The 27,252-nt window shown below is 39.5% G+C and overlaps 1 protein-coding gene across 3 annotated transcripts in view; it reads right to left on the bottom strand.

Moving 5' to 3' along the window:
• LHFPL3 (LHFPL tetraspan subfamily member 3) overlaps positions 1-27,252 on the bottom strand; it is a 533,100-nt gene that overhangs the window by 95,938 nt on the left and 409,910 nt on the right. Inside the window, exon 3 of one of the 3 annotated variants that reach the window (XM_039849259.1) lies at positions 1,514-1,561. The exons of the other annotated variants lie outside the window; for them this stretch is intronic. Coding sequence (XP_039705193.1) covers positions 1,545-1,561 — 17 coding nt within the window. The 3' untranslated portion in view covers positions 1,514-1,544. The remainder of the gene's footprint in view (positions 1-1,513; positions 1,562-27,252) is intronic. 3 annotated transcript variants of the gene reach the window in all.

The raw sequence follows: 27,252 nt of genomic DNA, 5'->3' as shown, positions 1-27,252 counted from the left end.
CTTTTGAGCTGTTGCCCTTCAATGGAGGTTGAAGTGAGTGAGTCCATCAGTGAATAAGTCCATGAGAAGGCCCTTTAAGAGGAACTCCTGAGACTCTAGCTGCTTTTCATCTCACTTGGCCACAATCTCCATTGGTTTTCACAGCCAGAAGTTGTAGGGACTTCTCTTCATGGCCCTGGAGCCCCGGGCTGGGGAACCCGGTATGGAGCTGGGACCCCTTGCTCCTCAGGGGGCACCTCTGCAGCCAACATATCTCCCCCAAATTTTAACTGCTACATGTGTGTGAGACCAGCTCATTCCACATCTCCACCCCTCCTATCAGTATCGAGATGGCTTCTTCTGTATGTTCTTAGTTATAAGACTTCTGTTCAGCTAGACTTTAGGCAATTCTCAATGATGGCTATTCTGTATTTTAGTTGTAATTTTGATGTAGGTGTGAAAGGAGGTGACCGCAGTGTTTACCTACTCTGCTATCTTGACCAGAAGCCTATGAGAGCCCCTTCAATTTAAAAGTCTTGTCATCTCTGATAACTAACTTCCAAAGTTTCTTCCTAACTAGTTCCTGTTCAACACACACTCAAAACTTTAGTGAGATTGAAAACAAGAGGCAGTTATTTCTACAATTTTATGGTCAGGTAGGGAAGGCTGTACAGTAAAATACGATCATATTTTAAATGTTCCAGGTATACTCTTTGTCAGGCACAATGCAATCTAGTTTATCACATTTGAACTCACTCAAAGTAGAAATATAGTTTATGTAGATTCAAGGAACACTAAAAGGGATCGTGTGTATGTATGTGTATTTGTGTATACAATGAAGGGCCAATATAACCCATATTTGGCTTAAAAACCATTACCCTCTCTTTTTCATAATCATAGACTTTTAAATATATGTATGTGTGTCTATTGTATACATGTTTACAGAGAAAATAATAAATGAGAAGATTACCACTCCTTTCCATGGCTCATTTTAGCCCTGTTACATGGCACAATAGTATTTATTTTCACATAGCATCTAGTTCTACAAAGAATCACAGAACAATAACCTGTTTAGGCTGGCAGCCCCAGAAGAACACTGCATAGCAAAGGTGCACTATGGGTGAACATAGCACGCATGGAGAGGACTATACACATTTCCACACTGTGGAGTAGTATCTTACAGTGGGAATGTGGATACATGCCTAGAATCCTAAAAGCTTACAATCTGAGGGCTCATTATTGGAGAACAATAACCAAACATATTTTGATGGGGCCCCCTTTTTTTTCCCTGGGAGGTGCCAGGCTGACAGCTGCTTTGGCTCCTACCCTTGTGCCAGGGATTGTGGGAGAGAAAAGCACAAATATAAAATCAGGAATAAAGACATAAGATCTATGGTTTAAAAGTGACGGTTCATGCGGCCCAAGCACCAAGCGGCGAAAGCAGGAATCAAAAGAGTGGAGAGAACATGCGGGAACAGTAGGCAGAAGCACACAAAACACAGCTGGACCCACAAGGAGCCATGCTCACACTTACATGGTGTAGTCTCACACTACCTTAGTTTGCTTTAAGCATTTCCATCATCTGAGAGTTTGGGAGGGAAAAACAAAATAGTTAAAGATAAAACATATTAAGAGCTCGTACTTTATTTTTAAAAGTTAAAAATAAAAATGTCATACCTGGCCATCCCATACATAGTGTGCAGAATACACGTATGATGATTTATAATGATGAAAAACATAGTTCTGAGCGCCAGACTGTGGTTTCATATCTTGGCTCTGCCACTTCCTAGCTGTGTGATCCTGGCCAAGTGTCTTATCTTTCTGTGCTTTAGTTTCCTCATCTGTTAAATGGATCTAATGGCCTCACTTACCTCGTAAGATTGTGATGAGGATGGAATACATTAATACTACATGCGAAATATTTGGAAACATCCTATTCAATACCAAGCATTATCTAAGTGTTAGATATCATTGTTGTTGTAGCTACTTTATCTTTGGCTTCCTCAATCAATACCACTCAGACTATATGATCAAAGTTTTTCTACAGAAAGTCAAGGACTTGAAGAGAATTTTAGGTGTTCAGTAAGAAAAACAATACAAAAAATCAAAATGTTCAGGAGAAAAGGACAAAGTTAGAAATGCATGGAGTGAGTAATAGTTTCATATGTTATTATAATTCTTGAGAGTATCATTTCAAATTCCAAAAGCAATCCAGAGTAGCTTTTTAAGAAAGATAAATGCAATTGGCCTCTGTATCTATGGATTTTGCATCTATGGATTCAACCAACTGTAGATAAAAAAAACAAAAAACAAAAAACAGAAAAAACCCACAAAAAATGAAAAACTCCAGAAGTTCCAAAAAACAAAACTTGAATTCGCCATGTGCTGAGTACTATACTAAATCTAAATGAATGATGTTATGTGTAGGCATACCCTGCTGTACCCTATATGCAAATATAGATTATATGCAAACACTAAGTCATTTTATATTAGGGACTTGAGCATCCATGGATTTTGGTATCCACAGGGGTCTTGGAACCAATTCCCTCAGATACCTAGGGAGGACTGTAAAAATCAATTACACACACAGGTCAATTAGAAACCGTGAGGACTGGTTCATGTTGGACAATTCAAGGCTGTGTACACATCATCAGATATGACGCTTTGGATTATTGGCATCTTACATTTTCTAACTGGCTTCCAGCCAGTGTCTCGCACAGAGAATTGCTAAAAGTTGCCAGTGCAAGAGCAGGGTGGGTCATAACTACCAAGTCATGCAGGAGGACAGACTTTTCTCCTCCATTCTTTCCCGGAACCATTCCATCAGCTTTGACCAAAGTTGGCAGGATATTGCAGTCAAACCCAAAAGAACGGGACCTTAGCCTAAAAGGAACCTGCAAATAAAGATGATGTGGGTTGAGTTTGCCTTTGCTAATCACTCTGTGTTTCTGGCTGGCCACTACCAGTGTCCAGTTAGGTAGATCTTCACTTTCCCTCAGAATGAATCCTGCCCCTCACTTCCAAGTGATGCATTTGTACATGTAGACAAGCTAATTGAGACAGGACTTATATAAACACATGTGGCTCTCCAGGAAATCCAGATTAATGAGCTGTCCTCTCCTCTGACCTATGGACAACTAATTTCTTCCCTCTAATGACTCACATCTGATTTTATAGCCTCTTGCTTCTTGCTTCCCATTTGGTTCTCTTCTTACATCTCCTTTGATCATTTCTGATTATTCAGAAAAGTTCCAGGATGGAAGCTCAAGGTCTCTCCTCTGTCACTGTCTCCTCATGCTCTTTGTCACTTCTTCAAAGGCATTGAGGGCTGTGTTGGCTCTCTTTGGGATGTGAGCATTTGGATGAAGGAATTTGCTTATTAAAGTTGGAAAGGCAGGTGCTAAAAGCATCATTTCAAATGAAAAATAAAAGCATCAGTGGAAGCCTTCAGCTGGTAGAATATGAAAGGGAAGAATGACAAGGAACATATCAGTGTCTGTTTAGCTGCCTACCTTAACTGAACTTTGTCAGAAAGGGTGAGTCTTAGGCTGCCTCCCAAGAAAGGCACTCATCCCCTGCAGATACCACCATGGTGCTCAGTTTCCTGCTAGGTGCATTCTCACACCAGCTGGGGTATGTGTTTGTGTGTGTGTACATCTCTGGTGCCCAACCACATATTGTTGTGCTCTGAGAAGACTTCTGCTTAGAGCAGAGTTTTAATTTGGATAATATTCTCATATGTAAATATACCCTAGAGTTGAAGTCTCCAGCTGCCAGTTGGGCTACAGGGTCCTAAAGGCTGGGCCTAAGTTTTTCTTTCCTGGGTGGCCCCTCACTATGTCAAGTACAACATGCTCCCTGCTGTAGGGGCGAGTCATGGCTGCCAGTGATCACAGCTTCATTTGTCTGTAAGGGAAGCTGGCTTTTTATTTTTTTATTTTATATATATATATATGTGTGTGTGTATATATATATATTTTTTAAATTTATTTTCATTATGGTGACATTAGTTAACAAAACCAGTAAGTTTCGGGTGTACAATTTAACAATAAGGCATATATATACATATGTATATATATGTATGTGTGTATATGTGTGTGTGTATTGCATTGTGTGGGAAGCTGGCTTTTCAAAGACACAGTTTTAGCTCTTAGATCCCAATCACAGGTACTGTTTCAAGGACATAGATTATAGTGCTTGGGCTCTGGAACACAGAGACACCTTGATCTGTTCAACACGTTTTAGAAGGATGCCGTTTAGATCATCAGAATGCTGCTCAGGCAAAAGTGCAAATGGGAGGAAGGGGCAGGGGTTACTTAGAGAAACAAAGGGATTTTCAGCCAGAAAAAAAATAGGTCTAATGAACTGATGTTTGCAGAACTGGAGATATTTAAAAAGGACTACTAAGCAATTAGCCAAATTATAACTAGGATGGGACATAGAGGATGATTTCAAAGGGAATCATTTCAAATAAGTCATTCTCTTGCTTCTAAGGGCTTTCATTCCACCCTGTGCAGAGGTCATTATTTTAACAGAAGAGACAGAAGCGGTCACATTTTTCTTGTTGATGAGACAAGCAATGCCATGTCTCCTGGAGGGTCAATGAGCCCATTAGGTCACAGGACCACATTTAGAGAGCTGGAGCTCTTGACGCAGTGAAGACAGCCATGGCATCATTATCCTGTACAATGTGAATTTTAGTTAAAAAAAAAAAATGGCAGTATCTTCTGAATTCTGCTCTGGGTCCTACGGCCCAATCCTTTCCCAAGGCAGTACCGATGTAAGATGTCAGCCTGTTTCAGTGGGTAGCTCATGTAGGAAAGAGGCCAAAAGAATGGGTTCTATCACTAGACAAAAGGCTGATGCTTGAGTAGTCATTAGAGTATTTTGATATCTTATGCTCTGTCTTAGCTACATAGTCAGATCTCAAGGCAAACCTCTTCTGGATCCCTCTGACCATAGATATCATATTCCAATCAAGGCTGAGGCAATGGGGCATATTTTATGTGCATCGTCCCATGGAGTGAGAGAGGGTTCCTTAGAGAAAAGCAATATCCCTTCTAAAAGGTAGTTGTGGCTTGGTGTTTCCATGCGTTTGGAACATGCATTTCTCTTTGCTACAGAGACAGACAGGTCTTGTACCATCACTGCTTGTATTGGCAACTTTGACTTTTCAGAGAGATCACTAAATATATGAGTCACTCTTATAGTAGTAGATCAACTAACAGGCTGAGATTTACTCATAAAATAATTTTATCGATAATACTCAAGACATAAATACAGACATAGCCTTTATATTTCCATTTGATTTACTCACACTTGAGTGAACAGCTGTCTCATTCATTGAAAACTTTATGAAAATCACCCAAAATGTCCCTCTGAGTAAGTATTTATTTTACTGGGTGATTTACACTAAACCCTGGGGATTTGGGTTCTATAGTTTAATTTCCCACTTCATAGGTGATAGTGGAAGATGTGAAATGCTGAGTGTTGACTGATTTTTTCCTTCAAATGTATCCCCTCCTGGGCCCTCGGTGCTCAGTGGTAGAGGGTACCAATGAAAAGAACAGAAATGAAATAGAGTCCTAGCGAAAACAATTTTTAGTTGAGAGGCTTTCAAAGAAGAAACATAAGAGGATGCTGTAATTTATTGTTAGAATCAAATAAATCTAGGCTAAACATGACCTTGGTAATTAATTATCCAGTCCACTGCTTCACTTAACAAATACGGACACAAAGGTTCTGAGAGGACAAGTGACACAGCCTGTGGGAGACGACCAGGGTTAGTGGTAGGCCTTCTGACTCATGGCCCAGCACTACCCCACCATGCTGCTTCCATTTTCAAGAGAAGAACAATGTTTTCTAAGCAATGATACTCATTAGGGATACAATACAAATAATATGCTCAGCCTGTCCTCTGAGTTTAGAAAGGCTTCATCTCTTCATACGTAAGCTAAGGGTAAAGTTAGAAAACTGCTTTAACTCCTCCAATAAAATAAAGATCAAATGATGTGTGTGGTCTGCCTTTAGGCCACTGACCCACAAATCTGAATAAACTATGGACCCCTTTAAAGGAAAATAACTCTAAGATAATTCTCTACAATAAATTTTCTTAATGCATTTGAGAAACATTTACTTAAGGAAGCTAAAACCCCATTCTTTGGACATAATTTTCAATTGAGAATTCTCACTGAAAAAAGACAGGTTTTATCTTTAGAATTAGAAAATGAAAGCAAAAAACTTAAATGTCCTTATTAAACCCAGAGACCCTTATTTCCCCGTAAAAATATGTTCTTGAAATCCTGTCCTAGAAACATTGTCCTAGCTCAGAATGCGTCTCTGCTCTCTTCTTTGGGCTCATTAAGGAACTTTTTCAGTTTATGTCCTCTTCTACCTTCACTCCTTCAGGAGCTATGTCTTTTGTATATGATGGATTTTTTTTTTAGTTCACATTTTTACAATGGAGCCTGCGTGTCTTGTATACTCGTTACCTCATCACCCTATCTCTCTTTCAATCTCAGGTCACTTTGTGATTTTTCTAATATTTGCTTTGGACCAAAATTCAGCATAATCCTGCCTTTGTGGAATAGTATTTTTAATGAAAATGCTAGTTTTCTAAAACAAAAAAGAGAGATTTCCAGCCTGCCATCTAGGCAACATCAGCCACTATCTAGATTTCAGGAATGAAGTTCCATCAGTTAAAGTGCACTATAAACACCTCAGCTGACCTTATACGGTAGTTAAGTTCCCTGTTCTACAATCTCACACATTTAACATTGCCATCCTGTCCAACCTTTGGAGTGGCAGTTGACTAACAACACATTTAGATTTTCCTCTGAAGGGGCATTTCTCAACACTCTCTCACCACTCTGTGTCTCACAGGCCATGAGGAATTTGCCAGGGAGCTCCCCTTGGGAATGTCTCTTTCCTGCCTACCTGCTTTCTTCTACTCTTGGGTCAGAATTTTCTTTTTTGTTAAGTGTTTTTTTCCCCAGTGGAAATGTAAGCGTGCTAGAATTTCTTTTTGGTTCTTACAGTGTTGCTGTTGTTTTTGTTTTGGATTTTACAGAAAGTAATTTTTTAAAAAGGTTGCAATGGACATATGAAAAGATGCTCAAAGTCACTAATCATTAGAGAAATGCAATTAAAACCACAATGAGATACCACCTCATACCTGTCAGAATGGCTATCATCAATAAATCAAAGAGTGTCAGTGAGGATGTAGAGGAAAGGGAACTCTCATATGCTGTTGGTGGGATTGCAAATTGGTACAGCCACTATGGAAAATAGTCTGGAGGTTTCTTAAAAAATTAAAAATGGATGTACCTTTTGACTCAGCAATTGCACTTCTGAGTATTTATCCAAAGAAAACCAAAACGATAACTCGTAAAGATCTATGCACCCTTATGTTCATGGCAGCACAATTGACAATAGCCGAGGTATGGAAGCAACCTAAATGCCCATCAACAGATGATTGAATAAAGAAGTTATTGTTCATATATACAATGGAATGTTACTCAGCCATTAAAAAAACAAAATCCTACTATTTGCAATGACATGGACAGATCTAGAGATTTTATGCTGAGTGAAATAAGTCAGACAGAGAAAGATAAATATCATGTGATTTCACTTATATGAGAAATCTAAAGGAAAAAAATCCAAATAAATCAAAAACAGACTTACAAATATAGAGGATAATCTGGTGATGGCCAGAGGTGAGGGGAATGGGGGCTGGGAGAATGGGGTGAAGAGTTAAAGAAGTACAAATTAGTAGTTGATAGATGGTCATGGGGATGGAGAGAACAGCTTAGAGAATGCAGTTAGCATTAATGTAATAGCTAAATGGAGAGCCAGAGGAGAGAAAGAGCAATTAGGGGGATCATTTTATAAACTATATAAATGTCTAACCAATGTACTGTATACTGTAAACTAATTAAACAAACAAACAAACAAATAAATAAATAAAAAGATTGTAATGGATCCTAGTTCTACAATATGTTGTCTTAAAAAAATGAAAGAATGTTTCTCTATACTTGAAATACAACTTTGTATTCTACCATATTGGAATGTTCCAGTATGGTAAGAACCAGCCACATGTGAGTCTTTAAATTTAAATGAATTAAGATGAAATAAAATAAAATATTTAGTTGCTCAGTCTCATTAGCTATGTTTCAAGTGCTCAAAAGCCACATGTGCCTGGGTCACTATATTAGACAGAGCAGATACAGAATATTTCCATCATTGTTCTGTGGGATAGTGTTACTCTGTAACATTTCTTATGCTTCAATACAATTTGAATGCAAGCTGTGTACTCTACTTTAGAAGTCAGATTCTGAAAAAGATATAGTGAAATGTAAATATATAAGTCATTTTCAGTCAAAACTCATCTGGAATGTACTGAGGATAATTATTTAATAAACAATACAGCTCTAAGTCTGGGTGTCTTTATGGTCAAGCCAGCCACACAAAGACTCATCATTTAGTTTAGATTATAAGAAGATCAGCCTTTATTTAAATAAGATAGAACTGACTTTTACTAAAGTGGTGGTTCTTTTCAATGGAGCTGTGTATGTGGGGTGGGAGTGGTAAAAGTGCATGGGGAAACATGTTAGAAACACCTGGGACCTTGGTTCAAACTAGACATTTTCTCTCCTACCCAGATAGGATTAGAATCTGTTGAGGGTGGGAGGTGCTGCAGTTGGAATTTCTGTAGTTTGAAAAACTCTTCAGGTGGTTCTCATGTGTCTTCACCTTCATCCTCTATGTCAAAACCATTGCTCAAAAAAAAAAAAAAAGTTTGGGGAGATGTGCTTAGTTATAGCATGGCAGGGACCATTTATGTAGGTTAAGTACATAAGTATTTGTATAGGTTGTATTAGTCAGGAGTGGCTAGAGAAGTGGAACCAATAGGTGATTTTTTTTTAACACATATATTATATAATTTGGTGACTACTACATATATATGATTTATTATAAAAATTAGCTCATACAATTATGGAGGCTGAGAAGTCCCATGATCAGCTATGTGTAAGCCAGAGACACAGGAAAGCCAGTGGTGTAATTAGTTCGAGACCAAAGTCCTGAGAACCAGGGGGAGCTGATGGCATAAGTTCCAGTCTGAGTCCAAAGACCCTAGAATCTGGGGGCTGATGGTGTAAATCCCAGTCTGAATCCTAAGGTCTGAAATCCTGGAGCTCGATGGCCAAGGGCAGGAAAAAAAATGATGTTCCAGCTCAAGCAAGAGAGCAAATTTGCCTTTCCTCCACCTTTGTATTCTATTTAGGCCCTCACAATTGAATGATGTCCACTCACATTAGTAAGAGGGCTTTTCCTTAGTCTACTGATTTAAATGCTAATCTATTTTATAAACACTCTCACAGATACACCCACAAATAATATTTTACCAGCTATCAAGGCATCCCTTAGCCCAGTCAAGTCGATTCATAAAATTAACCATCACATAGATTAGGTTCTGCTTACTGGGGCTGGTCTCATGGACAATTCTGAACAAAGTCTAAGTAGAATGGGTCAGCCTTCAGTTAGCAAGGCTGTATTGCTTCTCCAAAGCAGTATAAATAAATATTGAAGACAAGATAGCAGAGCATTAAACATTTATTCATTCAAGAGTCACTTATTGAGCATCTGATAATATCTGTCAAACACCTAGATATGTATTGTGGAATATGGTAAAATAAGTAAGTGATGGCATTGGAGTGTGGCTGCTGAATTCCTGCATGGGCCCTGGAGTCAGCCTGAGTTTAAATCTTATATGCTCTAGCTGTGTCCTCAGGCAAATTATTTAACTTCTGTGAGGTTCATTTTCTTGCATTAAATTGGAGCTAATGCTAATACTTACATCATGGGGCTATTATGACAATTGAGTAAGCTAATACTTACTTCATGGGGCTATTATGACAATTGAGTGAGATAAGGTACATAGTAAACATTCAGTAAAATTTAGTGACTACAGTATTATTAAAGAGTATGCAGTTTAGTGAGGAAGATAAACTCATTTAAGCTGTACTCCTCACTGCAGAGATGGCTGGTTAAACTGATAATAAAATGATGCTAAACAAGTTAAGAGTGTAGGTTTAATTCCAATGTGGTCCAGTCAGCTGTGGGCCCACGAATGTGGGCCACTAGGAAACCAGGATGATGGTATAAGGACAATCAAATGTGAGAGCTGACAATGATCCAAGATAGAGTCAGTCCAATTTCTTCCCATCAGGGATGAGCAAACTAAGGTTCGGAGCCAAAGCACTTTGCCAAACTATAAACACAACACATTGGTGGCAGAGCTGAGGTCAGAACCTGGGGTTCCTGATTCCTTGCCCAGTGTTTGCTGTACATACGTCAATAGTTTCCTAAGGGAACAAAAGTCTTCATCACCATGAAATATTAGGAAAGATGTTTACTTTACTATTATTAAGATTATTTCCAAATACATTTGCATGAGCTCCAGAACCTAGACACCACTCTGGGTGCAATTATCAATTGTCCTCAGAAGGAGATCAACATCCTATCTGACATAGCTCCTAGAAGGGACTCTATACAGACTCATAATCTATAACAGCCAAGTGTTCTTGGGATCTAGTTTGTGGTACATCTCAAAAATTAACCTGGCTCATCCTTGCTCAGCAGGGTTAAGCCTTCAATTATTTCTGGAATATTGAAATGACTAGGAGAACATGGTGAACACATGAAAAACAGGGTGCTGAAAAGTAGGACCTAATCTTCATATTCACCACAGTCCTGACACTATCTTTCTTGGTCTTTAATTCTCAGGGAAGATGGTAAACTTCTTGCTTTAATCACTGCTTGTCACTTCCTAAAGGCGTAAATGGTGAAAGAATCATATACTTTTTCAGATTAGAATATGGCCTCTTGGTCTTCTGAGCACTTCTTTCTGTGTGGCTGTGTGGGATAACTTCTTCCAAAGACAATAAATGCTTCAGCATATGGGATCAGCCATGCTCACGGACAGTAAAGAGAGGGCAAAACAGCCAGGAGGTGCCTTTAAAATTTTAAGTCTAATTGTGTCGCTCCCTGTCCACAGCCATCCAATGGCTCTGATCACAACTGGAATAAAGTCCAAACTCCTTTCCCTGGCTTATAAAGCCTATAGTATCTGGCCCTTCCCTCCCTTCCAGATTCATTTCGCACTCCTCTCCCTCTCATTTACTACTGTCCAGTCGCGTGGGCCTTCTTTTTGCTCCTCATTCGCATAGTTGGATCTTTGCACTTGTTCTTCCCACTGCCTGAACACTGATTGTTGTTGGGCCAGTCTCTACAGATTTCAGCTTAAATGTCGCCTCCTCAGAGCCCCTCCATGAACATCCAAACTGGGGGAGCTATTCAGTCATTGTCTATCATATTACTCAGTTTAAATTCTCTGCATAGCACTTTTCACATTCTGATATTTTCTTGCCTTTTAAATTTATTTATTACCTATTTCTCCCCTCTAGGAAAAAACTCCAGGAGATGTGGGATTTTGTCTATTTGGTTCACTACTTTATCTCCATTTCCTAGACCTGTGCTTAGCATATATTAGGTACTCAATAAATATTTACTGAATAAAACGAATGAAAGAACAAGTGACTATCCTACTACTCGAGGATCATAGCGCACCTAAGATTACTTTTTTGCTAATGCTATTCATGCCTGCAGCAAATCTCCTAGGTTCTGAATGTTGCCTGCCTAAATGCAAAGTGTGGAACACTGTGGAGAGCAAATTTAAAAATCACTCTTGTAGCAAAACACACAGCAAATGTTGGTTGGTTGAGCAATATATAATCATTGCTTACTCTGATATTAAAATCTTTGTGAAAATTAAGTCATTTAATCTCAATAAATCAATTGGGTAGGCACTATTCTCACTTCCATTAGAATGGATCAGTAGGCCGAGGTCCTAGTGGTCTACCCAAGGCCACATAGATAGCAAATTAAAGTGCCAAGATTTGAACTTAGGGCATCTGACTTCGGAGGCCACACTATTAATTGTTACAGAGAATTCACAACGGAACCCATAAAAGTGAAAAGAATGCAAGGGAGGAATGAATGGTAAAAAGAAAATATTAGAGAATATGAATTTATATTTGTCTAATGAATGTAAATCTGACTGACAACTGTCTCCGACCTTCATCACAATAAAAGGCATCTCTACTTCTCCAAGGCTACAATGGCCTTCGGTGAAGGTTAATTGAGAAGAACAAACTTCTCAGCACTATAGAGATCTAATAAAAGAGTTCCTTGGGCATGTTCCATCCATACCATCATGAAACTGAAGCTGCCTTTTCTGCTTCCAGGACCTGAGCAGGCAGCACTGAATGATTATGTACATGTGGTGTGTTGATTAAGTAGTCAATGGAACTTTGGAAACCTGTCAGCTGGCTTTTGGCCCTATGTCTTCTGTCCCATTCCCATTTGTGCAAATGTTTGTCTTTACTGGACAATGGCAACTGCCACACTTTATGTGGCATCTGGACTTCCATCTTGGTCCCTCTTGCCTAGCCAGACCCTACTGATGTCTAATAGGTCTAAACAGGTGATTTCAAGAGGCAAATGATGCTACAGAATATTTAAGGTTAGAAGGCAAAAACATTGGTGATGTCCAATGGCATCCAGGAGATAGAGGAGAGAGAGAAAGGTGAGAATTCAGAAGGAGCTTGAGGCTTGGCCCTGACAGAATCTAGAGAGAAGAAAGTCTTCCTAAGGATTTAGTTATTCTAGCCATCTGATTTGACCTTTGCATCAAGGAGAAATATTGGACAGAAAGATCCTAAGACAAGATGATGAGCCATGACAGGAAAAGAGCTTTCTGAGGAGGACAAATGCTTACTCTAAATGAGAAATAACAGAGCAAAAGAAATGCTTTAGGACTCAATTTGCTAAGTTAAATATGCTTTACAGGAATGTTTTCTGTGACACATTTGGACAGAATGAACATTAGTTATGAAGAAAATTCTCTCCTCAGATGCATACATTTGAGTCCTATGAATGAAAGTCATTAAATGTGTAGCTGGGAGAAAACTTCGATCTATTTTCTTTAGGTTCAGTGGAGGATGTAATGCTATGGGTATTGACGTTGTCTGATAGAATGATGGCCAATACAATCAACTTTAGATTTTCCACCATAAAGCACCAATGACAATTGTCTGCATCTAAATCCCCCAATATTGAAGTCTACCTTCTGTGCCAAGCTCTTTTACTGAAGTAGAAAATAACAAAGGACTATGCTGATTTCCATAAGTTTCATTCCACTTCAAAATTTTCTCACTGTTCCAGCTTAGCTTTCACCAATACACATAGAAATAGTAAAAGATAGGAAAATAGAAGAAGAAGGGGACTGAAAAATTTTCCATAGTACACACATTATTAGTTCCCAGATAATTGATGAGCTCATCAGGGAGAGGACCTGAGAGTGTCTACTGTACGACGAGCATTTCCTTGTGCCTCTTAGTCCATTTCCGCGACATCCTTGAAAATGGGCATTAGTATCCTCCTTTTACAGATGAGGACAGTGAGTACCAGAGGCTTTAGTCTCTTCCCCAAAGTCACCTAACTAGTCAACAGTAGTGAAGGTTCAGCGGGGATTCAAATTCAGCTCTGGCTGCTCTGAACGCTACACTCTATCTAGTGTCCTGTGTGGGTTGTACAGCATTCTGAAGCATCTTTTTCTGATGTAGTAACGTGTTCTATGAAATGTTAGCTCATTAATCTTCAAAATCTTTTTGTGATGCAGGGAAATCCCCACTGCCTCTTTACTTTTCAAATGAGAAAACTGCTGCAAGGGAGCTCTCAGAAAATCTGGATATCTTATAGGGGTGTCTGGTGATTTGGTGTAAGTAGGGTACATGTAGGGACAGCGAGTGAGAAAGAGGCTGGGGAGGAGAGCTGCAGGTCGCTGGCCCACCATGGCAGTGCATCACCCCTGATTCTCTCTTTGATACAGAATGTGCTAATGCATAGGTTGACATTAGCTCCAGGCTCTAAATGTTGCTCCTTGCGTGGTCTTTTAAAATTTTTTGTTTTTCCTTCAGAAGTAACAAACTCAGTTTTTATTTAAGAAAAAATAGTTTCACATACAAGAAAGTTCTGAGAGCATGACTGCTCTCTCTCCAAAGCTGTCTTTATGTAAGTTGGATCTGCCTCCATTGAATTTTCTAGCAATCAGGGGAAAAAAATCTCCATCGACTGCACTTTTCATCAAAACTCTTCCTGGTTAATGTCAGTATTGCTATTATGCATGGATAATATTTTGTAAAAATTAAAAATAAATGTGCAGCCTGATAACATACTATTTTGATTAAGATAACTTAGCTTGGCTAAGAATATGATTAAAATTATATGCTCATATGGTGAAATGGCCAATTTCTAGCTATAAACATAAGTTACAGGAGAAAAGTTACCAAAAGAATAATTTTTTATACTTTCTAGTCTTTTTTCCAAGGTAGAGTCACCAATCAGGTCACTTTTGATAGTGAAAATGAGTGCTATTAATAATGACGTCAGTCAGCCCGGCGTAAACCAGGACTGTCCCAGGTAACCCAAGAAGGATATGCACCGTATCTAAAAGGGAAGCCACTTTTACTTCTGTATATTTTGTGAGCAGCCCAGCAATCCGTGACTTAAAAGGCACTGTGACTTCTAACACTCTCCACTACAGGATCCTTTTAATTTTTTTCCTACTCTTTTCCTTCATTTCCCCCCATTTCTGCTTGCCCCTGATGATGGACAGAACAGGTTGCTGACCTTTCATCAGTGAGACTGATATCTCTGAGGGGGTGGCTCTTGATGGGGGTCCTCTGTCTCCCCTGGTATTGAGGGCTGGAACTAAGTCTTGGAACCAGGAACTTGGGCCAAACCGTGGCCTGGGTCTCCTAAATATGGTCTTTGAAAATCAGTATGTTTGAGGACAATGTTTTCCCCTTACCTTCCTATTCATGCTATCTGTCTTCAGCTTCTGCGACCTGGATGCCTTCACCCAACACCTCTGTGGTTGGAGAACGGGAGGCCAGCTGGCTGTACTCTCCTGAGCCCTGGCTGTCTCACTCCTGAAAAGATCCATCAGGCCTGTGACCCCTGAGCATAAGTCTTGTACCCCCAGGACACCACTTCTATGCTGGAAGGGTACCTGGGCATCTAAGTCTCTTGGTTTCAGACAAAAGAGCAGAGAAAGGGGCTAGATTGGAGTTACTGAGTTCTCTGCTTGCTGGGGCAAGGGCACTTGCCTCCCCATCCCGTGAAGCTGTCACCTCGACCTTTTTGCCCGGTAATTGACTAAACAGGAACACCCTCCTGCTGGTCTGAGGCATTTGAGGGTGGTGGGGACTGAGGGGCCCTGGCTCTCTTCTCTGAGGGCACCAGAGCCCAGGAAGGTTGGCTGTGTTTTCAGACTGTCCCACAGGAGGAAGCCTGGGGCTGTTTCAGAGCTTCTGCCAAAAGAGCACCCAGGGCTTATTTATGAGTCATGTATGGCAAGAGTGAGCTACAAGGAGAACTTCTATAACTAGAGAGCTGACAGGCCTTCTTTCTGTTTCCTTTTGGGTTGCCCATACCCATACGTGGATCATTATGTTCAGCTGTGGAGCCCCAGCTAAAGAGAGATTTAGTTCAGAGAAGAATGTTCAGGACTTCCTAGACAGAGAAAGATAGATACCACATGATTTCACTTATATGCGGTATCTAAGAAACAAAAAGAACAAACTAATCAAAAACAGACTCACAAATATAGTGGACAATTTGGTGATGGACAGAGGGGAGGGGGGTTGGGAGGCTGGGAGAATGGGGTGGAGGGTTAAAGAAATATAAATTAGTAGTTGATAGATTGTCATGAGGATGGGGAGCACGGCATAGAGAATGCAGTTAGCATTAATATGATGCTAACTGTGGAGGGCCAGGGAGCAATTGGGGGGATCATTTTATGAACATTATAGATGTCTAACCAATGTACTATATACTTGAAATTAATTTAAATAAATAAATTTATTTAAAAAAAAAAAGAATGTTTAGGACTTCCAATAATATTGTCTGACTTAAAGGACTTGGGAGTGATCAGTCTGAGGTTGAGATGGCCTGATGAGCACAGGAGAGCTGCTTCAAAAAATGCAAAGCTCTGTGATCTGAAAGAGGTTCAACCTCCTTTGTGAGGTCCCCAAATGATAAGAGAGGCCTTCTGAGGGAGTCAGCATGGTGAGATAGGCCAAGCATTTCCAAAATAGCTTTAGAATAAATGAAATAATAACAGCTATTATTCATTGAGTACTTTCCCTTTGCTAGATGCTTTACATACTATGAGAGAGATTACTAATTAATTACCCACCATCCAACTTCTCCTTTTTAAAAAAAATTAATTAATTTTTTATGGTGACATTGGTTAACAAAATAGGTTTCAGCTGTACATTTTAACAGTAAGGTGTATATATATATTTACACTGTGTTCACCTCCCATAGTTAGATTTCTTTCTGTCATCACATATTTGACCCTCTTTCCCCCATCTACCTCCCCCTTCCCCACTTCCCCCTCCCCTGTGGTAGCCACTAGTCTATTACCCATGACCGTGAATCTCTGTTTGTTTGTCTTTTTCATTTGTTGCTTTTAGGTTTATATCCCACATATAAGTGATATCATGTGATTTTCAACGTTCTCTGTCTGGCTTATTTCACTTAGCATGATTATCATGAGGTCCATCCATGTTATTGCACCCTCCCCTTTTGCCTTTACTGTTTGGAGTGGCAATGTGACCAGCTAAAATCCTAACTTTTCCAGTCTCCCTTGAAAACAGGTATGGTCAATGAATTATAAATAGAAATTGTGAGGTGCAGCATCTAGAAAGACTCTTTAAAGATCCAGCTGGGAGGCAGGCTTCTTTTTCTCTTTCCCTTTTCTTCCTTATTCCTGTTTGAAATGCAAACATGATGGCTGGAACTGCAGCAACCGTCCTATAATCACAAGGTAATCTTGAGAATGGAAGCCACATGCTAAAGATAATGCAGCAAAATAAAGAGGGAAAATGGGGACATTCTTGATGTTATAGAACTCTTTTGCCAGTTTAGAACCGCTACCATTAGACTTCATATTATATGAAGGAAAATCACCCTCTATTGTGTTTAAGGCACTGTTATTTGGGTTTTCTGTTATATGCTCACTGACTTAATCCTGAAATATATTATTTCATTTAATCCCTTCAATGATTCTGGATGATAGGTTTTATTATACCCATTCTATAGATAAGAAAATGGATTCTCTAAGAGGCTAAATAACTTGCCTAAGGAAAGACAAGTAGAAAGTGGTAGAGCTAAGATTTGATCCCAGGTCAGTCTGACTCCAAGTCCATCATATTTCCACATTGCCTCTCTTCTCACAGAGCAGTTAATGTGTAATAGCAAATTCTATTCCAAGCCATTGCATGGACATCTTTTGCTCTCTAAATATGCTCCAGTCCATCAGGCTCCCGTCGCTATGCTTGACCCATGCCGACCTGAGAAGGGAAGTAATTGATCATTTATATCCTTCTGAGCTCAGTCCTAGTTCCTTCTAACCACCTCCCATGTTAACATATATTCTCTTTCTCCCACTCACACATGCCTGCTTGAAATGAATAATCAAGGCTAAGTGCTGTTCTGTCTTGAGTTACTGGACCCATTGCTTGTAATGGCCACTCTGTGTCTGCACAACCTGAGTCACATGAGCAATTCAAAGAAGGCAAGTCACAAGCTGGGGCCCTGTGCTTTCTAAGCTCTTAAATCTTGTTTGAATGGTTTTTAGCCATATCTATTTTTCTTTTTTCCCCCAGTTTGGTGGGCATATCGGCAAATGTGGAGGTTGACTTACACTTTGTACTTTGTTCACTCTCTGAAGTGGAGCGAAAAATTGAAAGGTTTATGTCAAACCCATTTATTAGCAGACACATTCAAGATCAAATTAATTTTAAAACACTATGGGCCATTTAATGTTTCTGAATTTTGCTTTACAAATCTATAGTAATCTTTATGGCATAACATATATTTTATCTAAAGCTATTGCAGACTTGGAAATGCAATTTTTATGTAAAACATTCTGGGATGAAATACATCATGAGAAATTAATCTCAGAAACCAAAAACTGCTTAATAAATACAATGACCTAGAGACAATTGGTGAAAAGGGCTCAGAGTCACAGAATGTTGTAGCCGGAAGGAGCTAAGAGATTACCAGGTTCAGCCCTCTCATTTTAGAGATGGGAAAACTGAAGCTGAGAGCAGGTGAGTGGCTGTCATGGATCACATAGCTAGTTAGGGCAGAACTGGGTCGAGAACCTGGGGCTTCCAAACTTGTCATTCAGATGAAAGATACTTATACAATTAAAATTGTTTTGCAATAGAAAATTTTTTGAATGAATTCATCTTCTTTCTCTGTATTTATTAATCTATGAGCTATCGGTCACATTCTCCACATATTGTGTTGCAGGACCTTCCCTATGTCTTATAGTATATACTGTCATGTATTCCTATTTTTGTACATCATGTACAGACCTACTGTTGGACATGTCTATGATCATTTCCTCATGCAGACTAGAGTTCTGGAGGCCTGGGACTCCATGGTACTTGAGTTTGTATCTCTTGCAAGGTAGAGCCCCAAGCTAGTCATATAGTAGACACTCAATAAGCACTTCTTGGTAAAATGAACAATAAAAACAAAGCAGTCTTTGGGTATCAGTCCACTATCCTTTAAAATTCTCCCACCAATGTCTTTTCTCTCTGTGTTAACTCTTGCTGAAGATCACAGCTATTATGAACCTCTGTTCCATCTAGGAATCTCCCAAGCTGATACGGCTTACTTAGTTTTAGGGGCGGACACATAGGGGTTTGTTAACAGACCACTGCCAGCCTATATATGGTGACTTTGTGAGAATTAGAAAATGTTACTCCTTCCTCTAGGCCAGTGGTTGTCAACCAGGGGAAATCTGAGATCCTAGGGGATGTTTGGCAATGACTGGAGGCAGTTAGATTTATTACACCTGAGGAGTGCTACTGGCTTCGAGAGCATAGAGGTGAGGGACGCTGCTAAACATCCTACAATGCTCAGGACAGACCCATCCCCACAAAGAATTAGCTGGTCCAAAGTGTCAATAGTGGTGAAACTGAGAGAACCTGCAGTGGAAGGCAAACTTTCAGAATTAGACCAGAATAAAATTTTAGGGACTTTCTTTCTTACCTGACAAATGTGTTTTTTAAGAATCTAGCATTTCCTGCATCAAATATCTATTTGGACCAAGGCTGCCTACTTTGACATTTGTGTTTAGAAACGTCATGACTACACTAGAGTTGTATTAGGCTCTATGTTTTCCACCTTTGAGAAAGACTCTTCAGACAAAGATCACTTCTGGAGCACAGTGTGAGCCCTGGGCTACTGCAGCCGCATCCAGTCAAGACTTTCTTGAGGAAACCTCCTTAGAGGGATAAAGCTCCATTTATAGTAGTTGGGTGTGAATCATTGAAATATCTCCTCCACCCTCCTCCAGGTGATTGTCTCCAGATTCTAAGTTACAACTCCTCATGCTTTACCAAGTTGGCCCTTTCTCTCCCTGGTGTTGATGCCTTCTTAATACACACAGGCTGTTATCATCTCTACCCTACAATTCAGGGGAGCTAAGTAGCTCTCTAAAACTCTTGGTAAATTTACCGACCTTTGATTATAGTACTTAATCTGTGTTTGCAAAGTGCTTCACTTATGTTCTGATCTGTGTAGTTTATTGTATCTAAATGAGATTTCACTTAGAACTGGGAGAACTGGTTATTTTATTCATTTCTCTGTGAATCTTGCTTTTATAACTCTCGAAGCTCTGTTACTTTATGTCTTTAAAGATGGCAAAAACAAGGTTATAAAGCAATATATTGAGGTGGTCACATTGTAAGTTAAATCAGATTTCCTGAATTCAGTGTCCCACCTCATTCATATCACATGGAATGAATGAAATGGGTCTAGTCTTTGTTTTCCTGAACTTTTGGGCCCAGGGAGGTATGATTATACCTCCTGGATGAAGATTTGTCTCTCTTTGAGAAGTAGGACAGGTAAATGTAATTAGGGGATAATTTGGGGTTTCATTTCAGAACCAAGAGAGTATTCCCCACCTCAGCCCTCACTTCAGAGTGAATCTGCATTAAAATACCTCTTGCCCACAGTTGCAAGTGCTTCTAAATCAGAACTCTTCACTTCCCTGCCTCTCTTCCTCACTTGAAGGCAGCCCTGCCATGCTCTTAGCAGGGGCCTGTGCTGCTCATGAGCAGTCCGAAGAACCTTGGAGGAGGAGGACATGGGGCAGCCTCACTTCCCCCAAGTCCTCACCAATGTGGGCACTTGCTAAAACCACAAAATGGATTTTCTCTGGCAGGCACCCCCCTGGCACATTTATTTAAAAATTCAATGCCACATAATGATATTTTTTCAAAGACAGAAAACATGCAATAAAAATTACTCTGAGTATCCAGAAGGAATGATGTTAACAACATGACTGAATAATACATCTGTCACTTGTATCTCCCCCTCCACAACAATTTGGCATCCATCCACAGATGAAAGTGCCTTTGTGGGAGCTGTGGGATCCAGGTAGGAGACCAGGTAGAAATCCTGGTGCAGTCCAAAACTGACTCGCTGACCGTGGTCCTAACTATAAACCCAGAAACAAGTCTGTAACCATAAGAACTAGGCTACAAGCCTACTTGGTTTTGGTTCTGTAACCAGTACCATAGGCCAAGAGATCAGGGAGGAGCCTTGCCTACTTACTCATGTATCAAGTAATAGGCGCATGGACCTTGGTACCGGCTGTGGACCCTGAGTGCCCTATGAACCAGCTCCAGCCACTCTCGGTGTGCTCCGGGAGCCTCTGAAGGGCACTGTTTTAGACAATCACCTCTAGAAAAGAGAGCCTTTGTGGAAGTCCAGAAGTCCAGCAGAGAAGTTCCAGTCTACCACCAGAACAAAAAGAAAAAAAAAAGAAAAAAGAAAAAAAAGAGATTGGATACATTGGAGAGGGTAAGAGAAACACTTTGACTTTACTTGTGTCACACCTTCTCTAAGGTGACACAGGTCAGTGGCAAGAGAGCCCTTGGTGGCCTGTGATTTCTTCCATGGGGGCAAGTGAGAGTGTGTAAGTGGGATGCTACCACAGAGGCCCACTTCTCTTTTTTGTGAGTTGTAAGCTGCACAAATGGGAGGCTGGAACATATCAAGAGGATGCAGATCCTACTAACCACATGAGGGACTCCATGGGGAGACCCACTTATGAGCCACTGTAGGGATGCCTCACCTACAGATCTCACCAGTGCCTCACCTGCGTACCCCACTACCCTATGGCTGACTTCCTGTGAGTATTTCTAATGACAGCAAGAGTGAGCTTTTGCAGATGGCTAGTGAGTTTGAATCTGTGGGCCTGGGAGAAATTACAAACTTGAACATTTAGCATCTCCCTTGGGAAAGCAAAAGGGAGGTTGTCATTGCATGGCCTGGCTCTGCAGGATCGAGAGAATGCACACAAGCTTAAGAATGCGGCCACAAGAGGGAGCAAGAAGCATGGAGCAGGTGTATGCACAGAGGATCTGTGCCTCGGATCCCTAGCAGGGCTGACAGATTGATATGTCTCTCCTAAAGTTAGTTAGTAAAGACTGGAGGAGGTGACTACTACAAAGGCTAAGACAGCAATGAGAGACTTCAAGGGATGTGAAAAATTAAGAACACATGGCACCAGTGAGAGGACATGGTAGTTTTCCAATAACCAATCCCCAAGAAATAGAGATCTGTGATTTACTCAAAAAAGAATTCAAAATAGCTGTTTTAAGGAAGCTCAATGAGCTGTAAGAAAACAAAGAAAGCTAAATCAACAAAATCAGGAAAAATGACACAAGAAAAGTCTAGAAGTTTAACAAAAAGAAAGAAATCATAACAAAATAACCAAACAAAAATCTGGAGCTGAGGAATATGATGAATAAAATGAAACAATGCAATAGAGAGCATCAGCTCTTGATACAAAATGGATCAAGTAGAAGGAGAATCTGTGAATTAGAAGATAGGAACTTTGAAATTATCCTGTTAAAGAAGAACAAAGAAAAAAGAATGAAAGAGAGTGAAAAGAGCTTACATGATCTATGTGATACCACCAAAATAAACAATCTGTGAATTATTTGAGTCCTTGAAGGAGAAGAAAGGGAGAAGAGGTCAGAGAGGTTATTGAAAGAAATAATGAGTGAGAACTTCCTAAATCTGAGAAGAGATTTGGACATCCAAGTTCATGAAGCTCGTGGGTCCCCAAACAAACTCAAAGAAAGCTCCAAGACACATTATAATAAAACTGTCAAAAATCAAAGATAAAGAGGGAATCTTAAAAGAAGCAAGAGAAAAGAAGCTTGTAACTTACAAGAGAAGCCCCCATAAGGCTAACAGTGGGTTTCTCAGCAAAAATTTCACAGGTCAGGAGAGGGTGGGACAATATATTTAAAGTGCTTAACTTAAAAACTGTCAACTAAGAACTTGCTCTCTAGCAAAGTTGTCCTTCAGAAACAAAGAAAAGGTAGAGACTTTCCCAGACAAACACCTACGTTAAGGAAAAAGAAATATCTCCAATAAACAACCTAACTTTACACCTCAGGGAACTAGAAAAAGAACAAGTTAAACTCAAAGTTAGTAGAAGGAAGGAAATAATAAAGGTCAGAGTGAAAAGAAATGTAACCGAGACCAGAAAGACAATATAACAGATCAACAAAACCAAGAGCTGGCTTTTTGAAAATTAAACAAAATTGAAAAATCTTTAGCTAGACAAATGAAGAAGAAAGAGAGAAGGCTCAAATAAAATCAGAAATTAAAAAGGAGACATTGCAACTGATACCACAGAAATACAAAGACTCCTGAGACTACAGGCATACCTCAGAGATATTGTGTGTTCAGTTCCAGATTACTGCAATTAAGAGTATTGCATTAAGTGAGTCACAACTTTTTGCTGGTGGAGGGTCTTGCTTTCAATTTGTAAAAAATGCATCACCTGTGAAGAGTAATAAAATGAGGTATGCTTGTATTATGAACAAATATACCCTACAAATTGAGTAATTTAGAAAGAATGAATACATTCCTAGAAACATACATCGTACCAAGACTGACTCATAAAGAAATAGAAAATCTGAACAGACCAATAATGATTAGAAGATTGAATCAGAAACCAAAAACCTCCCAACAAAGGGAAACCCAGAACATGATGGCTTCCCCGGTGAATTCTACCAAACATTTAAAGAGGAATTAATGCTAATCCTTCTGAAACTCTTCCAAAAAATTGAAGAAGAGGAAACACTCCCAAAATCATTTTATGAGTCTAGCGTTATCCTGATACTAAAGTCAGAAAAGGACACTATAAAAAAAGAAAACTACAGGCCAATATCCTTGATTAATATACATGTGAAAATTCTCAACAAAATATTAGCAAACTGTATTCAACAGCACATTAAAGGATCACACACCATGATTAAGTGGGATGCAAGGATGGTTCAACATAAGCAAATCAAAAAATGTGACACACTACATGAATAGAATAAAAGATAAACATCATGTGATCATTTCAATAGATGCAGAAAACTCAACAAATTGGGCATAGATGGAATGCATATCAACATGGCAAAGGCCATATATGACCAACTCACAGCCTACATCATACTCAATGGGGAAAGGTTGAAAGTTTTTCCTCTAAGATCAGGAACAAGACAAGAACGCCCACTCTCACCACTCTTATTCAACATAGAACTTGAAGTCCTAGCAAGAGCAATCAGGCAAGGGGAAAAGCCGTCCATGTCAGAAAAGAGGAAGTAAAGCTGTCTTTGCAGATACATTATCTTGTATATAGAAAATCCTAATGATTTTACCAAAGAACTGTTAGAACTAATGAATGACTTCAGTAAAGTTGTGGGATATTAAATCAACATAAAGAAATCAGTTGCATTTCTGTATACTAACAACAAACTATCTGAAAGAAACAATCCCATTAATAGAAGCATCCAAAAGAATAAAATACTTAGAAATAAATTTACCCAAAGAGATAAAAGATCTGTACACTGAAAGCTCTAAGACTTTAATGAAAGAAACCGAAGAAGATACAGATAAATGGAAAGATATCCTGTGTTCAGGGACTGGAAGAATTAATATTGTTAAAATAGCCATACTGTTTAAATTGTCTATAGATGTAATACGATCCCTATCAAAATTCCAATGGGATTTTTCATAGAAATAGAAAAAAAAAACCCTAAAATTTGTATAGAACCACAAAAAACCCTGAATAGCCAAGGCAATCCTGAGAAAGAACAAAGTTGAAGTTGTGGCTCTTCTTGATTTCAAACAACATTACAAAGCTATAGTGATCAAAACTGTATGGTACTGGTAAAAATAAAATAAACACATATACCAATGGAAGAGAATTGGGAGCCCAGAAATAAAGCCTTAAATATACAGTCAACTAAAATTTGATAAGGGAGCTAAGAGTACTCAATAAATATTGCTGAGAAAGTTGGATAATCACATGCAGAAGAGTGAAATTGGACCCCTATCTTACACCACCTCACAAAAATTACCTTGAAATGAATCAAAGACTTAAACATAAGACATAAAACCATAAAACTTGTAAAAGAAAACAGGGAAAAAGCTCCTTTATTTTGGCAATGATTTTTTTTTTTTTGTATATGACATGGAAAGCACATGCAACAAAAGCAAAAATAAATAAGTGGACTTACATAAAAATAAAAAGCTTCTACATAGTAAAAGAAATAGCAGAATGAAAATGTTGGGAAGAAGGCACCTGGGAGGTGTTTGAAATGCCCAGAGGAAGGGGAAATACAGTCAAGTGTAAGCCTAGAGAGAACTGGAGGTGTCTTTCTAGGCTTCTGTCTGGGATTAGATCCTGAAAATGCTTAAAATCAATTTCAAGACAAACTAGTGGAAAAATTAACCGTGTTTGCATTTCTTGGTAGTGGGTTCCTCGCAAAGGAATGGGAGATATTTCCCTTCACCTCTGAAGGGAGTGTAGCCAGGACCTTACAGCATAGAGGTCTTGCTTCTTTGCCTAGGGAGGAGATAAGGTGACTCCCCCAAGTCCGTGCTCACTGAGGCAATGGGGGTCAGACTGACAGAGTGAGACGAGCTGCCAGACTGCAGGGAGAAATGGGTTCTGTGTGAAACTGGGAGGATGCTGGTGTTGCAGATTCTATACATGCCTTGCTAGTAAACTGAAGAAAGCTGGGCATGAGGTGGGCTGCTTGGGAGCCTTGGCCAAGACCCCTGGAAACACCGATTCATCATCTCATGATTTTGCCAAGGGCTTCACCCTGGCCTGTGTCTCCTGCCAGCATCATCTCTGTTACTGGTTTGACAAGGTGTGGTTGGCTTCTGAAATGTTTCATGGGCATGCAGCTCACATCTCTTTAAGTATCTTTCTTTTCCTAATCAAAACCCAGAGAAGCATTCAGCTGCTCAGATACTGAGCAGAAGCACCGACACTTTCATCTGGATCTGTGGTATGTTATTAGCACTTTGCTCACCCTTTCATTCATTTGCTTCTCTTGCAGAAGAAGCTGCCTGTACAATTTTTTCACCAAGAATGATAAATGAGCTTGGCGTTTCCCACTCTCAGTTTTTGCATGGTCTGTGAATGCACTTGCATTTTCCAATTTTCAGATATAACATGTCCAGATGTGTAGGAGTGAGAAGGTGCAAACGTCCCAATAAGCCCAATTTTCCTGCAGAGAATGTTGCAATAACATAAACATGGAGCCCAAATTGTTAAACACACAAGGAAAAAGAACAGAGACAGAGCTTCCTCTTTTAATTAAAAAATGTCACTATCAGTTTATTCTGTGCATTGCTTTGATCCTAGTTCCCCTTGCATCAGAGGCCTGGTGACAGTGGGAACTGCTGTGGCAGCTAAAGATTTTCTATAGCCATGCTTGTCTCTTCATAGTTTTTAAAACTGATTGTTCCTTGACAAACTGTCCACGTGCCTTCAAAAACACGGACTGCAGTGGTGGATTTGTTAAGATGGTATGGAATCCCTATTAAAGTTATGCAAATATCGATGAGCTCTGATATAAAACAACTGGAATCCTGAATGGTCATGATTACTTTCAAGCAAAGGGTTTCCTGTGAACAGCATTTACAGTGATTAATTTGGCTGCCGTGGCATGGGTATTATTGCTGAAGGACATATATTTTATGTTACAGGAGTAATACACTTGCTGCTTCTTATGAGAGGAGGAGCAAAAGAGCCATAGGTTTCTTACTGCAAAAAAAATTTTTTTTCTGCTGGGATATTGAGAAATCATTCAGAATAAAGGGTCAGAGGTTTTTGTGTGTAATCATGTAGGAGCCTCCCATGCATGCTGAATATAAGTAGTTGAGAGAAAAGGTTTCCCTCGCCCCTCCCTCCAGATCCATATGGCCAAGAGGAATATATTCTTTTGGAGACAGATAAAAGGCAGAAGACGTTTGCATAAAACTGAACTGTGGTGAGCCGTGGTGGATTCCTAGTAGTGATATGGTAATTGTGATGGTTGTAAATAGGGACCATCTGTTCTGGAATTATCCTTAGAAAAGCAAGCACATTCCCTATCATTCATGTGATTTACTACTTTCTTAGCAGGATCGAGATGAAAAATCTTCAGTTGCTTTTATAGGGATCAAATTAAGCTGATATTAAATCCATTTAGTAATGCTTGGAATGGTTTGGGGCTTTGCCTAATGCTTAGCATGTAAAATAAACATTATGAATACCGATGAGGCCATGATATATTTTCTCGTAAAGTTCTATGTAACCATGAATTGTACAGGCAGTTTCTTTTATGTAGCAGGCATATGATGAGAGAATAGAATCTCAGTGTCAGTGATAGCATTACTAGAGATTAAAAAAGAAGAAGAAACCTAAATATTAACATTTAAAGATAAAATCTCAGACATCTTGAGTTCGTACAGGAACTACCACAGCGTCCTTACTTTTTAAAAAAGCATTTGAGTAAGTGGGGGAGGGAAGGAAGTAGGGAGGGGAGAGAGAGAGAGAGAGAGAGAGAGAGAGAGAGAAGGAACCAACTCAAACCAACACGCACTCCAACCCAACCTACAGAAACCGTGAAGGTGAAATGTTCTTCTCTATTTTTTTGTCTTTGCTTCAGTTCCCCCTCTGAGCACTTCTGAGCATCTGAAATTTAGATTATTAATTGTTTTACTTATAAACTTGAGTCCATAATGATATGTTCACCCCAGAGTCAAGTACAAAAG

Source organism: Pteropus medius, unplaced genomic scaffold (assembly GCF_902729225.1).
Source record: "Pteropus medius unplaced genomic scaffold, Ma_sr-lr_union100, whole genome shotgun sequence".
In the NCBI taxonomy this organism is placed as follows: domain Eukaryota; kingdom Metazoa; phylum Chordata; class Mammalia; order Chiroptera; family Pteropodidae; genus Pteropus; species Pteropus medius.
The sequence above is the reverse complement of the archived record's forward strand: the minus strand, read 5'-3'. Positions and strand labels throughout refer to the sequence as shown.